The sequence below is a fragment of the Belonocnema kinseyi genome, chromosome 7 (assembly GCF_010883055.1).
Source record: "Belonocnema kinseyi isolate 2016_QV_RU_SX_M_011 chromosome 7, B_treatae_v1, whole genome shotgun sequence".
Taxonomy (NCBI): Eukaryota; Metazoa; Arthropoda; class Insecta; order Hymenoptera; family Cynipidae; genus Belonocnema; species Belonocnema kinseyi.
Genome location: NC_046663.1, coordinates 101,666,180 through 101,682,204, shown reverse-complemented (window position 1 = coordinate 101,682,204; position 16,025 = coordinate 101,666,180). Strand labels below are relative to the sequence as shown.

Sequence of the window (16,025 nt, the reverse complement as noted above, 5' to 3'; positions counted from 1 at the left end):
AATATTTCTCAGCTGCAGGAATTGAATGATCAACATGTATAGATTGTAGTGGCACGCGCCAATAGCACGTGGCTTCTAGAACGCAATAATAGTAGTACGAGGCGGATAGTGTGGCTGTGGTAAAAAAACTTCGAAAACCGCACTAGGCGTTCTAGGCACCTTCTCTCTTTACGGCAGAGGCAAAAAAGTGGCTGGTCGTCTTTGACTACGGGGCTCGTGCGAGTGCTAAAGCCAAGAATTATGTGACAAGTGACAGCCGCTTCTCGCGTGTCCGCGCTTCTCCGTATCCTCGTCTCTTCCCATAATCACATACGGCAATGCCCACACATGATCTACAGTCTACACCCATACTCTCTCTTATGACTGGTCTCCCACGTGGTTAACCCTAAACCCAAGGTACTCCTGGGTCTTTATAGAGATTCACAGAAGTAAACACTATTTTCTTCTTGCAAAATGTTAACAAACTAATGCTTCGTTTACAATTTTCGATTTGAAATAAGCAGAAAGCCGATTAAAAGCCGTTTAAGGTGTGGTTGCAAGTTAATGCAAACTTTATATTTTTGGAGATTCATTTCTGTTTTGAGAAAGAGTTACAATGGCCCAATTTGGATTGAGCGGATAACAAGGAGTTCCATCCCTAAGATTGATAAACATTTAGATACATAAAAACTTTATCCATTTACTTTCAGCAGAGAGGGCCTTTATTTGAATTTTGAAACGGAAAATCCCATGAAATAAATTGAAAGTTTCCAAAAAGAGTAAAAAGTGGCTGAAGATAGTTTGTTACTTTTAAGACACCAGATGAACTGGATATAAAGCTGAAAAGAGTCGGAGACGTATTATATAAGTGAGATGAGAATAGCACCCGGGAAAGCGGTGGCGAGTAAAGTGCGAACGCGTTCAAAGCGAGAGATCCTTGAGAGTCTCATCCGGATTAGACCAGGGTTTATCTCTTTCCACGAAACGATATCGCTGGGATAAAGCCGATTGATTTTGTCCCAATAATGGGAATTCGCGGCAACGCCAGAGCTGCCTGTTGGTTTCGTTCCTGTTTGTCGGTTGAGTCGCCATTTCGCTCATTGCACCAGAACATCGTCCTTCTACTATTGAGTCCACTCTATTTTCTGCGAAGCCACAGACACCCGCGGCTTGCAATTATTGACATCCCTCAATTCACTGTAGACTATTATCCTGCAATATAATTGTCCTGCCGAGAAACGAATCCTCGACTTGTCCCTGGACCCATCGATTCAAGATACATTTTACGCTCAAGATGTCGATTAGCTTTTTCTTTCTTCCGGCTCTTCATTTTATGGAGTCGATCACTCGTTGTTCTTCCGATTTCACAAAACTGTCCATTGTTTTAAGGAAGCCCTCATGTGCACCACTCTAAGAGTTTTCAAATTATACCGCAAATACCTAATCATAACCAACGAAGCTCGAGTTTTCTTCTTGCCATAAAATCGGTAGTTATTCTCGCCAGGTAGTTACGGAAAAAAGGCTTGGAGTTTCGTAGATGGTCTTATCGTGGTTCTGACTAGCTTGTAAAGCACCGAGAATCGAGATAATGCAGATGATGGGGTCGCGATTGTCGTTATGTGCAGCATTCGGCCGCTGTATGGAGATTACATAGAAGTGTAACACAACCACGCATCATAATGATAATAATTGCGCTCCTGCTATCTTTAATGCTCTGGAAGCAGGTAATGGTGGAAGCTATTATGGCCGCACGTATAACGTACGATCTTGATATCCCCACTAGGTTCAATGAGCTTCACTTATTTCTTGCTAACAAAATGTTCACGGAATTTTTTACGGACCTGCCACCGCTCTTCTACCAACCCTTGCGAGACGATAACGACAGTCTTACTTATACCTGATCGTAAATTAGTCAAACGGAAGAGGATGTCTTGCTTAGGGGCTCTGCATCTTGCATTGTTTGCATTTTTCACCGGTGGTTACGGCGGGTTTAAAATAATAATTTTTAAAGTATCCGGCTCGAAGGACCAATCATATAAAATGTCCTTCGTTTCCTGCGGCCAAATTCCACTTTTTTCAACTTTCTTAGTTGTTCGCCCTTTAACAAGTTATTCGATCTAGGCGGTTCTAACCTGCAAGTGCTCGTTTGTTTCTTATCTAGGAGCCCCTGGCTTGAAAGAATCTTGCTACCATCAACCAACATAATTCCTAGAATGAAGATCTATAGCATACATTAATTTAGGGCACATGCTACCAATGACAGAATTAAGAGGAATATATAAACTAGAATAGCGCGGTGAGTCCTAGCCCCATGTGTATTATGTGTATTTGCGGAATAAGAATTTCGAATAACGCGTAGCAGTACGGAAATTTCATTTTATTATTATCAGCTTTCCTTCCTGTATATTCATTGCATGTCCGTTGTACGCAGGACTCCGTGACCTGCAAGAATGGCGCAAATCGCCATTGCTCCGGACGTTATAGAGGTCTTCGGGTCGTCTTCCAACCTTGGGGGGAAACTATCATAATAATTTATCAATATGTTATAAAATGAGGATTTAAGAGGATAATAATTGCTCGGGCAATTTTCTAAGAAGAAATACTTGATTAATTAAGATCCTCGTAAGAAATTAATAATTTAATTAACTATTCAGTTAGTATTTTATACTCGTAGAAGTTTATGACTTTTCTTGATTAACTTTGTTACTAAGATCACCATAAAAGTTGTTTAATAAGAAAACAAGTTGTTGAAATCTCTGACTATAGAAAATTACTTTAGTGGCTGTAACTTTATCATCTATAATTCAAACATAGCACAGGACATGGTCACTTAAATGTCGGAAAAAATTTCATGGCCAGTTCCTGGTTTTCATCACTTGATGTTTTTAAGAAAGAAATTTCAAATTCAAGAATATAAAATTGTAAATTAAAGATTTTTAACTAAAAAGTTAAATATTATATAATTTTAAATTGTAAGTTTTTTAATTTGATTCGATTTAATTTTAAGCCTTTTAAAATTATATAATATTTCAGGATTATACAGTTTCAAAGCGGAAGCTTTTAATGTTCGAATACATTTAAATTTAACACCTTGAATTGACAGTTATGGTAGGGTAAGGGGGGGGGGGCAGCGCCAACCAGTGGGACAAAGGTGATTTTCCTTATAGCATGGCTATTATTTAACCATTTTAGTTCTACTTTGCATCAAATAAATCTATTTTATCAGAGAGATAATGTCACTTACTAAAATCTTGAAAATTGACGTTGCAAAAGAAAAAGTATATAGAAAACAGTTTTTACCACGAAAAAATGGAAGTTTCGCTGACAGAAATATAGTTTTCAACTTTAATGACAATACTTACAGTATAAAAACTTGTTATTTTGACAGCTAAAACAATATCACCCAATCTAATTATATTAATTAGACGTAATTCAATTCCAAATAGTATAATAAATCCCATAAATAAGTGAGTCTTGGCCAGGGAGGCAGGTCCGACGAAAATAATATTCACAAGTGCTTAGGTGAAACATTTGTCACAAGTTTCGTCGATAAATGATTGGCAATGTATAACAGCAACTTATCTTGTGGGCTACATGAAAGAAACTATTGAATATTATTATTATCAATCCGGCCGGTATGCAGTTTTCTTGTATGGGTACAGTAGAAACATTGCGTAAAGTCTGTTTCTAGTAGAATGTCAACGAATAAGAGGTTATATTACAGCTATCTCTATTTTTATTAAAAATAACTTATTCTCCTTGTTGGATATCTTGAAGGGTAATTTTTGCAGTACATAAAATACCGCAGAAGCAAACCATCATATTTTCTTATCTTAAAATGTCTTGATTTTCATAGAAAGCTGCAGAAGGCTTTATCCTCAGGTGAGGGGCAAACACGACGAAATACAGCATGTTAGAAATAATTAAATTCCCAAATAATTGTTTTTTTTTCATGTGATTAATACTTATAGAAATATGATATACAATAATGTAGAACTCGAAATGAGAAAAAATGGATCAATTCAACATCTTATTAACTTTAAAAAAATCATTGACTGTTAACTGGTTGGCACTGCCCCCCTTATCCTACTTGGGTATGATTGAAATTGATGCAAACTCCTGTTAAAAAAAAAAACAAGAATTCAACTATCAAATTTGGACCACAAAAAACGAACAAAAAAAGAAGCTCCTATTGCAGTCTGAAAACAAAATTTTAAAATAATTTTCAAAATATAAATAAAATTTTTTTAAATGAAATTGCATTACCAACGTTTTTCTTTCCTCTTTTTTATTTTTGTCAGAAAATTATTTTACAAAATTTTTTCGGATTAAAATAGGAGCTTTTTTTGTTTGTTCGTCGTAGTCCAAATTTGGAACGATTTCAATTTCCAAAATTTCACCTACAATTAATAAGACTTTCAACAGTTCGACTTTTTGCAATAAAATAGAGCGGCCTGTTTTTAGTTATTTTATCATTAAAAAGTCCAAATGTCCAAAACGATAAAAATGGACTTTATTCCATTGATTTTTGATATAAATGCTATTAGTTTGAAATTGTTTAATTTATCAAGACTTTAAAGAAGGGGCCCTTTTAGGAAATTAAACTTGATTAACTAACTCTTCCCATATCATTGATACGGCTGATACGCCGGTAGCTACATTCCTGCTTACAACTATTCAATTTGAACATTATCAATTTAAAATTCTTTCATTATTACAATTAAAACTTATTAAATTAAACAATAATTGATTAAGGAACGTCTTTGCTGATTTTTTTAAAGATGTCTGATTGAATTACAAGTATTAACTACATACTACATATTTTAAATTGAAATCGTATATCAATTTTGAAGAATATCAAAACGGATTCGTTCAAACTGGCATAATTTTATTTAATGAAAAATTGAATAAAACTTTTTTGTGAAGTCTTATCCATTAAAATTTAAAATACTTCAAATATTTCCTATTAAAATAATAGATTCACTGTCATTTCCAAACTTTACTGGCTTCTCCGGTCCATCTGTTGTGTTATAGAAGCTTCGGAGAACTGCGAAGGGTTAATTTTATGAAAGAAAATACTCGTATTTTTTCGTGATTTCATAATACAGGGAAGATTTGCTATATACTTTGACTTGTGCAGTAAAGCTGGTTTTTATGTGTCGAGTGCGTTGAGCGAATCGTGCAGGTTCCCTTTCAGCGGCACACGTCGCTAGTTTTACGAGCAATAATTATCGATGCGCGTAGTTCTTCCATAGCACCACAGAGATTGAGATATGCCGTTCTTCCGGCTGATAACGAGTCCTGATAACCGGCTGTTTTACCCCAGTGCAGCGAGTATCGTTGGCAAATTGGTCTACATATTCTACACCGACAAGGAAAGTTTTCTGCATTTTGCAGCAGGACGTTCCATATATCTGCTTCGTGGATGCATTGTTCAGCAAAGTGGGTATATAGGAAAAGGTTATAAAGACGTACCTCAATGGTTCCTATATAGATAAAACAATACAATTACCTACACAAAATATAGTATTCACGTCCATTGAAGAAAATAGACAATTTAGAGAGCAATGCCCTATTATTTCAATGAAAAATATGCGAGGAATATTCATTTTTCATGATAGAGAGAGGAATGAACGAATGAATATGCAATGCTCAGATAAACTATTATTCAAATGGGTCAGAAAAATTATTCTACTATTTTTAAACTTGGCGCTACTGTTGCATTAAAATTCTGGTAAATATAAAAATGTTGGCAAGCACATGTACAAATACTTCCATTTAAAATAGTAATAATAATTGAATTGATCCATTTTTTTCGCATTTCGAGTTCTACATTATTGTATATCTTATTTCTATAAGTATTAATCACAAGAAAAAAAACAATGATTTGGGATTTTAATTATTTCTAACATGCTGTATTTCGCCGGATTTGCCCCTCAGCTGAGGGCAACGCCGTCTGCAGCTTTTTATGCAAGTCAAAACATTTAAAGATAAGAAAATATGATGGTTTGCTTCTGTGGTATTTTGTGTACTGGAAAAATTACCTTTCAAGATATCCAACAAGGAGAATAAGTTATTTTGAATAAAAATAGAGATAGCTGTAATATAACCTCTTATTCGTTGACATTCTACTAGAAACAGACTTTACGCAATGTTTCTACTGTACCCATACAAGAAAACTACATACCGGCCGGATTGATAATAATAATATTCAATAGTTTCTTTCATGTAGCCCACAAGATAAGTTGCTGTTCTACATTGCCGATCATCTATCGACGAAACTTGTGACTCGTGTTTAACCTAAGCGCTTGTAAAAATTATTTTCGTCGGGCCTGCCCCCTGGCCAAGCCTCACTTATTTAAGGGATTTATTAAATTTTGGACTTGAATTGCGTCTAATTAATATCATTAGATTGTGTGATATTATTTTATCTGTCAAAATATCAAATTTGTATACTGTAAGTATTGTCAATAAAGTTAAAAACTTTATATTTCTGTCAGCGAAACTTCCATTCTTTCGTGGTAAAAACTGTTTTCTGTATAATTTTTCTTTTGCAACGTCAATTTTCAAGATTTCAGTAAGTAATACTATCTCTCTGAAAAAATAGATTTATTTGAAGCAAAGTAGAACTAAAATTGTTAAATAATAGCCATGGTATAAGGAAAATCACCTTTGCCTGACTGGTCGGCGCTGCCCCCCCCCCCCTCTTACCCTATATGTTTGGTTTAAGGATGAAAAAATATACAAGTAAGAAAAGTTGAGAAAGAAAGGAGTATGAATTTGGGTTTTGTATTCTTTTTCATTGCACTGTAATATTTCTTGTTTTAATTTGAATTGATGTATTTGCGTGATTGTCATTTTTTAGTTTTTTTTTGTCTTCTGAGTTACAATTTTTTTTTAATTTCCAAGAATGTTGTTATAAAAGTTTAATTTTGGGCGTTAAAGAACAAGTTGAATGTTGACGACATTCAATTTAATTTCATCATTTGAAGCTAACGTTGCAACAAAGAGAGCATCGAGAAAAAGGTGTTGCCACTGAAGGTGCATCTTAAAGGGATTTCGTTGATTGCCTTTATTTATTTCTCGTTTTCTCTATATCCCCACTTTTCATGTGGCTGCCGTCAGTCCTCTTCCACGATAGATCAATCAATATATTTACTGGTTTCAACCCCCTTCTCCTCTCATCTCTATTTTTTTGGTTTCTGTCTTTCTCATTTCTCTAACGAGCTCATCGCTCGTGAACTAACGAAACGAACAAGAAGGAGAAAAAACATAAGAAAATGGTACAAAATAGCCATTGAGAAATGCCGTTCTGGCGTGAGGGCGTTGCCATGAAAACTGAATGGGATCCGGATAAATGATCCGACGATCACGATCCCGCTGACCCGATCATTTCTCAGATCCTCCTTCGACTAATTGCATATATGAACTAGAAGTGTACGATCGATCTGTCTAATAAACGACGGCCCACGATCGAATTTTAAGTCCAATTCTTCATTCGAAAGGGTTCCTCCAACTTTCTGGCATCATCAACATTGATAATAAATATTATTTTTATTCCGATTCCGATATTTGAGTAAATTAATCCCCCCCCCCCCCAAAAAATTAGACCAACCTTGGAAAGAAATGATTCTTAGGATTTATTGTTATCGAAATATTAGTAAAATATGAAACTTAGAATATATTGGGTGGAAATCGAGAAAACTGAGGATATACTTATTATAATGAAAGACCTAAGGCCTAGCCAAAACCATCCACTGTCAATTTATTATTTTGTATCTTTATTTAGTCATACTTTTGCCAATTCGATACTTACATTTTTAAAGGTGATTAGTATAACTAAAACTTACCATGTGTATTGTGAAATAAGCAACGTCATACGATCGAGCTGGGTTGCACACAATCCACACAAACTAAGGAAACCCCAAAGTAGTCTTGAAGATACTGTCGAAAATATTCTTACAGTCTCATCTTTATCATGATTATAATGAATCGCAAAGACAAATTTTAGGCATTTTCATAACAAATCATAAATAAGTTTAATTAAATGCAGAAATATTACTTGGAGTTAAATTAAAAAATGTATATAATTGCAATGACAAACTGTTGCACTGATTTAATTTAAAGCCATTATAAAAAATTATTAATGCGCAGGGTTATATTCATCTTTTAGATTTAGAGTTTAGATCAGGGCTCTTCAGCGAGGGGAAATACTGCCGCAAATACACATTTGCCGTATGTCTCGTTTCCACCACCACGAACCTCTACTCAGCTGTAAGAGTGAGACGGAATTTTTCCGCGGTGAGCGAGGCGGCGAAGTGGTGGAAATGGGACATATTGCCAATGACTATTTGTGACAAGTTATGTCGGTAGGGCTATTGCTACATTCTTTTGGTATGACAAAAATTATGATTCATAATTAACGTAAGAAATTCTTTGATTTTAACTATTATGTTTTTAGACTAGCATATATCTAAACTTGCAGAATAATATTTTAATAATGTCTCTTCGCACAAAGTGAACTAATATATAAATTAAAGATTTTAGTTCCTAAAAAGAACGAATCGCATTATTTTAATCAAAAGACTACCAAATAAAATGTTGTTAAGTAAATAAATTACTCAGAAATTATTAGCAAGTCTAGATATATGCTAGGCCGCAAATATTATAAATAAAATTCAAGATTTGGTTACGTTGACATTATACCATGCTTTGAGTATCAGTTTTAGATAGGCATTGAGACTAGTTCATTGACCAAACTAGGCAGTTCGCGTTTTGATTATAAATTTCGCTTAAAATATTTCAACAAATTAACATCTATAAAATGTAAGCTTGAAAGAAAAAGTATTTAAATTTTGTAGAAGACATCCCGCAAATCTGCAAAATTCTGTAAACTATAAATACTGAAATATAATGAAAAATCTGAAAATTGAACACATTAATATTTTCAAGTGTGAAAATGTTTAAACGTTCCAAATTTCAAGCCCTTAAAAGTTTTAAATTAATATTTGAATGATTGATAATCCAAAATTTGATATTTAAAGGTTTAGAATTAGAAGAAATCGCCCTTGAAATAAGAGCGCAAAATAAATTTTTTTTAAAGAGTGTAAATTTTTAGAGGACTCGGGTCAAACTTTGACAATAATTGGTTAATTTCTACAAAAAAATGTATTGCATACTTTTTGCAAGGAAAAAATTTTTGTTTCATATTTAAATCTACCAAATTGAAAAAGTGATTGTAATAATAAGCTATAAGGGCAATCATTATGGAAAATTGATCTATCCCTCAATAAATCAATGGATTGACTCAGGAATGCTGAGAAGGTATAATGATTCAATTAATCTAATAAAATATTGAATAAGAACTGTTTTATGTAAATCTGAGAAATTAAAATGATTGACCTCTCTAACGAAAGGGAAATAAATCCTCCTTGTTTATTTTTTGCTGTGAGAAATCAAGAAAAGAGTGATAGTGGTTTGTCGAGCAAGCGTTTAAGGGTTGGGTATCGTATTATAAAAGCAATTAGAGGTTCTCAGATTAGATATAGCACATCGTACATAACAAATATGATAATATACCTCGTTGTAGCCCGAAGGGGTTCTGGTCCTTCGGACGCAAAGAGGGTTTCGGGCTCTGAGGCGGGTTAAACGGTATCATTAATAATCGGGACTAACTAATCTGTCTGTCGCTATGAGCACCGTCGTTTCACTTCTGGTTTTATTACCAATGTACCTTAGATAATTTTCTCTTTCTCAAACCCATCTACATATTTTCCAAAAAATCTTTCAATCAAATTTTATTGTCTTGTATGATACACAAATATGTTCAATATGCTAGAATTATTAAAAACATGTATAAAAAAAGAATGTAATTAATTCAGTACAATTTTTTGATTATTTATTATTATTTAAGATACCGGGTTGATTGATTGTGACTCTTTTGTATCAGATATTGGCGAATAGGTATTTGCGTGCAAAATCAAAAGCAGAAATATTTCGAAAGCTGGTTAATGAAATTCTCAGAATTTCAAAATAATTTTGGGATGATTATTAATTGTTTTTATTTGCTTTTTTCAGTTGTATGAAATCAACAATGATCCAAGCAGAAAGGAATTCCTGGATGACCTTTTTAGTTTTATGCAGAAAAGAGGTAAGTGGAAGTTCTTCCATCTTTCTAAACATTAAGGCCCAATCGGAAAACATAAAATTGCCATTATTGACGATTTAAAAATAGTTGTCAGCTTGTTCACTTTACTATTGTTTGAATAAAATATTTTAATATTCAAGACGAGGAATTCAAACCGTCGAAAGACACGTGTATCCGCGACCCGCATTTATGTTTCCTGTACACGTGGATTCCTTAACGCATTTTATATGCAACCACGTGGTTAATAGGTTTGATAATTTCGCACATCTGCTAGTAAATTAACTTATAAGGAAATAACAAAAGATAGAAGCATATTTCCGCTATGATATAATGATTAAGGAAAATTTATTTTGAAATATTTGTTAACGTAGCTATTGGTTTCGGGCGCCATCTTGGGAAAATAAAATGATTTGGCACGTTTACTTTTCAGCATACATTCAATAATTTCTGTAGCGTTCAATAGTAAATTTTGAATATGTAAATGAAAAGTTCCAATATGTCTAGAATGCCGATAAGTGTACTTCAATCCAACTTGAGAATCACTTTTTATATACCGTTGTCAGTATGATCCTAACCTTAAAAGTTTCTCGCTAATCTTTTTTCTGGAACGTGTGATTTGATGAGCTTTGGCGATTTGTTGTTTATATTTTCAACAATATCGATGTAATTTTTTAAATAAAGAAAATCTCGTATGCATTAACGACGATAAAAATGAGTATATTTGACTTCCAATTATAATATAAGCCATATTAAAGTTTTGCATATTTTTATTATGCGTCAAAACATGCTGTAGGTAAACGGATACTTTTTGGGCAAACATTTCAAATTTAACTTCAAAAGACTCTTTAATTTAATATTTTCTACATGTAAACTTATTTAGACCTACGATTTAAAAATTTCGAAAGAAAAAGTTGCCCCTGTCAAGATTGACCTCAGTACGGAGAATCACCATTTTATTATGAGCAGATATTATAAATTGCATTCATGATCGATTTGATTTTGTATTTCGTTTTGGGGCCGATCGCATTAAGACTCGAGATGAAGAATACGTTCCAAGTAATATAATGTGCATACGTCAAAATCAGTCACGTGTACGCCGAGTTTGGATCAATTTAACGATGTTCGATCCGAGCAAGTGGTAAGTTAGTAAGGGACCGGAAACGTCGGCCTCTAATTATAAACATGGCGACTTGTCCATCAATCAACCGCTGGGAGAAGCGTCATTTTTCTCTCTCACTCTTTAGCCCCACCCCCCTCTCTCGAATTTTCGCGCCCGTGACACAAGTCTGAAACCGAATGCTATTATCGTCGCTGCCTTCGCGACAATAATTACAGAGGATTGGATCGACAAATGTGTTTGTCTTTCTCTACTCTCCATGTCCGAGGTCTAATCTGATTTACAAAACAATCGACGAGACACGTTAGATTCGAAAAACGAGTCACTGCTTTGTTCAAGGTCCTCCTTACCTCGAAAATTATATTAAATACATCTTATTGGTAACACTTAGCGAAATTCGTGACTGGGGTCTTTGGGACCCGGTTTACTCTACTTCTTGAGGATTAATTCATCTTTTTTTTTTAAATTAAATAAACCAGTTTTATTTAAGAGGCGCTGCTCGTCGGGATAAATGATTTATTTGAACATCAAAAAAGTTATCGTCGTCGAGTATAATGCAATGTTAAGTGGGACTCTATGGGAAGGTATTAACTGCAGCAGCACTTACTCACAAAGCGTTGAGTCAACGAATATATTCGTGGTGCCCCCTGCGGGGTTGGTTATTGTGCCAACGTAGGCCACATGTATTACAATTCAACACTAACGTGAACATGCATACATACAACATACAATCATCCACACAAGGCCCCGCGAGGCGGCAATGGAACCTATAAAAGACCATTCATCAACCCCACCTATTAGGCCAGCCACCGCCAATTTGTGTTTGCTATCAGCACCCTTATTGTATCCTCCCCTTCTCAAACATCTTCTTTCCTTTTCACACTTCACGATTGTAATAAAAAAAATACTATTATCACCCTAAATTGAGATTTAGTCCTTATATTTCGACATAAATTTCATAAAAACATTAATAATTTATTTTTTATTTAAAATATAAAATGTATTCAAAGAATTGAACCCACATGTCAGTGAGATCAGCTTGGAGAGATATTTAAATTTTTCATTATTGCCACCTAACGTGACATTGCATGGTGACATTTAGTAAAAAAATTCCGAATTGATATCTCAATTCGTGAGGACGCAATTTGGCGCGAAAAAATGACGGCAAAGTGGGAATGTAATAAGTTTAATATTTTTTAATTAAAAATAAAACGACAATTTCTTATAAATTGAGCATTTGAAATTAAATATTTTATAAATGCCAGTACAATTTTAAGCTGGACGAATATACAAAATACATAACTGCAAATATTATTGTATATTATATTTCTAACATTTTTTTGTCATTCTCAGAATTTTGTTCAAAAGAGTCAGTAATACGTTTAATTAAAAGATGAAATTTAAATGATAAAAAACAACAAAATACTCCCGTTACAATTTAATTATACGAACGTGAGAGGGGTGGGCGGGATACAAGTGAATATTGCTTCTTATAGCCGGTAATAATGTAATGAAAGACCAGCCCTCGATCGATTCAAATCGATCGCGATCGGCGCGAAGACTCGATCAACTACATGCTTTTATTTATTAACTATATTGCTTGCTCGCACCTCTGAACTGTTTTAAACTCGATGGTTATAAATCTCGAGCCGTTTAATATGCAAATATGGTTCTCTCCTACTTCTCGCACCCTTTATGTATCTCCTTCTCTCTCTCTCTCTCTCTCCCTCTTTCTCCTGTTTCTTTCACTCAGGCATTTTTATCATCCCAAGAAATTAAAATTTAAAGAATCGTGTTTTTCAGATAAATTAACTGGAAAAAATAGTTTCTATATGGGCTTAACTAGTATCACTTATACTTTATAGGTTTAGGTTTAGGTTAGCGCGAAACTTGAACGAGCAAAATTAGCCCGAAGTTTTTTTTATAGATTTGCTACAAAGGTTTACAGAAACCCTTCCGAGTTCGGTATGGGTTTCTTGCAACAAGGGTTCCTTGCAATCAAAGAACGGTTAAGGTAACGCTTTTCTCGGTGGGCAATATTGCTCTTAGAAAAACAAATGCTTTTATTTCCTGTTATAACATATAGCTGTGATTAAATTGCATGAATTCTTACGAGTTTAAGTAGAAAAAACCATGCGATATACGCGTGAGAAGTGCTCTTGGTATATTACTTAGTTTTTTTTCCGTGTATAAATCTTAACAAATTTAGATTGTCAGCGAAAAATTGTGTAATGGTTTGATCATCACTACTTCTAATTAATTTTTTTTTTATTTCTCACGGCTATGTTTAAAGGTTTTACAGTGTTTAAGATTCCAGTGAATCAAACCGTCAAATGATTCAATCCTAAGCTGTTTCTACTTATGCATTACAAAGACTGCAGCTTTGCTCTAGTCTACCTTAATCTTCGCTTTTCGCTTTTTATTTTAATATTAGCTAGTAATAGCAACTAAATCAGAGTAAAAAGTGCATAAAGCAACAAAATATATACACCTTGTAGCATCTGTGCCGCACTATAAGTGAAAACACGTGTCCGGTGCAAGCACTTTTCGCTACACACATGTGAACATGGATCTCGTGCGTGCCGTCAGCATACACATGATATTACGTATACGTAATGCTAAAAACATGTTAATACAACGAGAATAAAGGATGCATATTTTGATTCTCAAGACTCAATTAAATTGATGTACCCTGTAAATTTCCATTTATGTTAAAAATCGCTGAAAATTATCGTAATTATTTGAAAACCGCTTTCAATTATTTTTCTTTTCTCGTTGTTTTTCATAATGCACTCTATAAGTAAAACGATAAGGCTTTGTAATTTCAAGAAAGATAAGACAATAATTTGTTGTTTCAAGGCATACGATATATTTAGATATCACTAAATAGAGCATAGAATTTATACGCCCTGATAAAACTCATAGTGAATGACTTTAATTGTATTTTTAATAACAAACCTCTAGTAAGTAAGTTTTCTTCTCACCGTTTAGTACAATACAAATTCTAAGAAAAGAAATAATCTATAAGAATAAAATAGGGTGCGGATTTCTTTATACAATATATGTTTGCCTGGAAATTGGCAGGCGCGAATAATTTGTAGCTTGTCAACCAATTTCATTCCTTTTGATATTATGCGATATTGTAACATAGCAGCTATAATTTAACGGGTTACAGGTATTCATTGTACATGTAGCTATATAGGAAAAGATTACCATCTTGACTGGTGACAACCTGTCACCCTCTTTTTCTCCCTGATCTTCTTTCGATTATTATTTATCATTTTCAAATTTAATGCCTATGGAAAAAACAAACATTTGACATGATACTCCACATTATAATGATAGACAGCAAATTTTAATATTCTGTTTTTAAACACGAAACATCTGACTTGGGCGAAACGGTTAGAGTTTTTCACTGACATCAACAAAAAGAGAGAACTTCTTCAGGATAGTTACTGGAACAAGAAACTCGGAAATTATAGTTTTACTTTCTTTATCTGGATTTGAAGTTTTTTTAGTTTTAATACGTATTTTTAAACATTAATTTTTTAAATCCTGATCATTGAAAGTTTAAAAGTGTAGAATTTGGAATGCTTCTTTCAAGCATGCTAGTGATTTGCTGTTTTTCTTATCCTTTATTACTTTTCTTTTAGTTTTTTTCAACCATTTTTGCAATTAAAAAAATTAAAAGCCTTGGTTCCAAAAATAATTTCAACTTCAAACATTCAAAATTCGAAATTTGAAATTGGTAGCCTAGAAGTATTGTAAAGACGAAAGAAGAAGTCTTAGAAAAAATATTTGATTATACCTTGCAGAATCACAATGCTATTATGATAATATTACTTCACACAGACATAATTATTATAAAAGATTTATTTAAAAAATTAGAAATGGAGAAGTCTTAAAGTATCATTATTACTAGTGTGATTCTTAGTGATTAAATAAAGTATAATTAAAATGATAAATTATTAAATTTGAAGACAAAAATTTGGAAATTTAAATGTTCGGGAAAATGTCAGCCGATGATAGGATACTCTTTTATTAGATTTGACCAGCCATCATCATGTTCTTTTATTTTATTTACATATTACAGAAAAGTGATCTTGAAGTGTGGGAATAGGTTTGAAAAAGAAGTATGAAAAGTGTGGGGTGAAATTAGAAGAGGGCGAAGGGACCCTCTAATTTAATATGTTTACACGGACATCATGTCACAACATTTATCGGCGTGTGTTATACATCACTCGAGTAATATTGAACCAGAGCCCTTCGTGTCTTTGGCAGTCTGCCATCTCATCAGTTATCATGCGAGGCTGCAGTTATTTTGCGACCGAAAGACCATATAGGAAGTCTTGCTCCTTTTCTCTTTATCTTTCTCTTTCGTTTAACTACATCTTATTCTCAGCCTAAATGTTTTCTGCTCCTCTAAACAAAAGGCGGAAATTGAAAAGCAACAAAAAATATTGCATACATAAATATATTACAAACAATTTCTATATGTTTAGTAAAGTGAATAATTAAAGGATCATCAACGAAGCCTGGATTTAAGGTGGAATAAATTGTTTACAATATTTGGACAAAGTCTGTTTCAATTTTAGGTTTCGCCAATGAGTTTTCCACCTCTAGAATAACATGCAGATAGGTACACGCGAGACGGCGTTATTGCTCACGCCCGGAAAGTATTTCCATTACCTATTCACAGCAAAGGAGAGACGACGTGATTTGCTGTGTGCGCTACGAAAGCGAAGAATTTTTCTTATTATTCTGTATTTTGTGTTGCAGGCA

General features: G+C 33.7%; 1 protein-coding gene across 2 annotated transcripts in view; it reads left to right on the top strand.

Annotated features, from left to right (window-relative positions):
* Nucleotides 1–16,025, top strand: part of LOC117176098 (protein dead ringer-like) — a 171,512-nt gene that overhangs the window by 134,539 nt on the left and 20,948 nt on the right. For both annotated transcript variants that reach the window (XM_033366133.1, XM_033366132.1), the window contains exon 4: nucleotides 10,057–10,129. In XM_033366133.1, coding sequence (XP_033222024.1) covers nucleotides 10,057–10,129 — 73 coding nt within the window. The remainder of the gene's footprint in view (nucleotides 1–10,056; nucleotides 10,130–16,025) is intronic.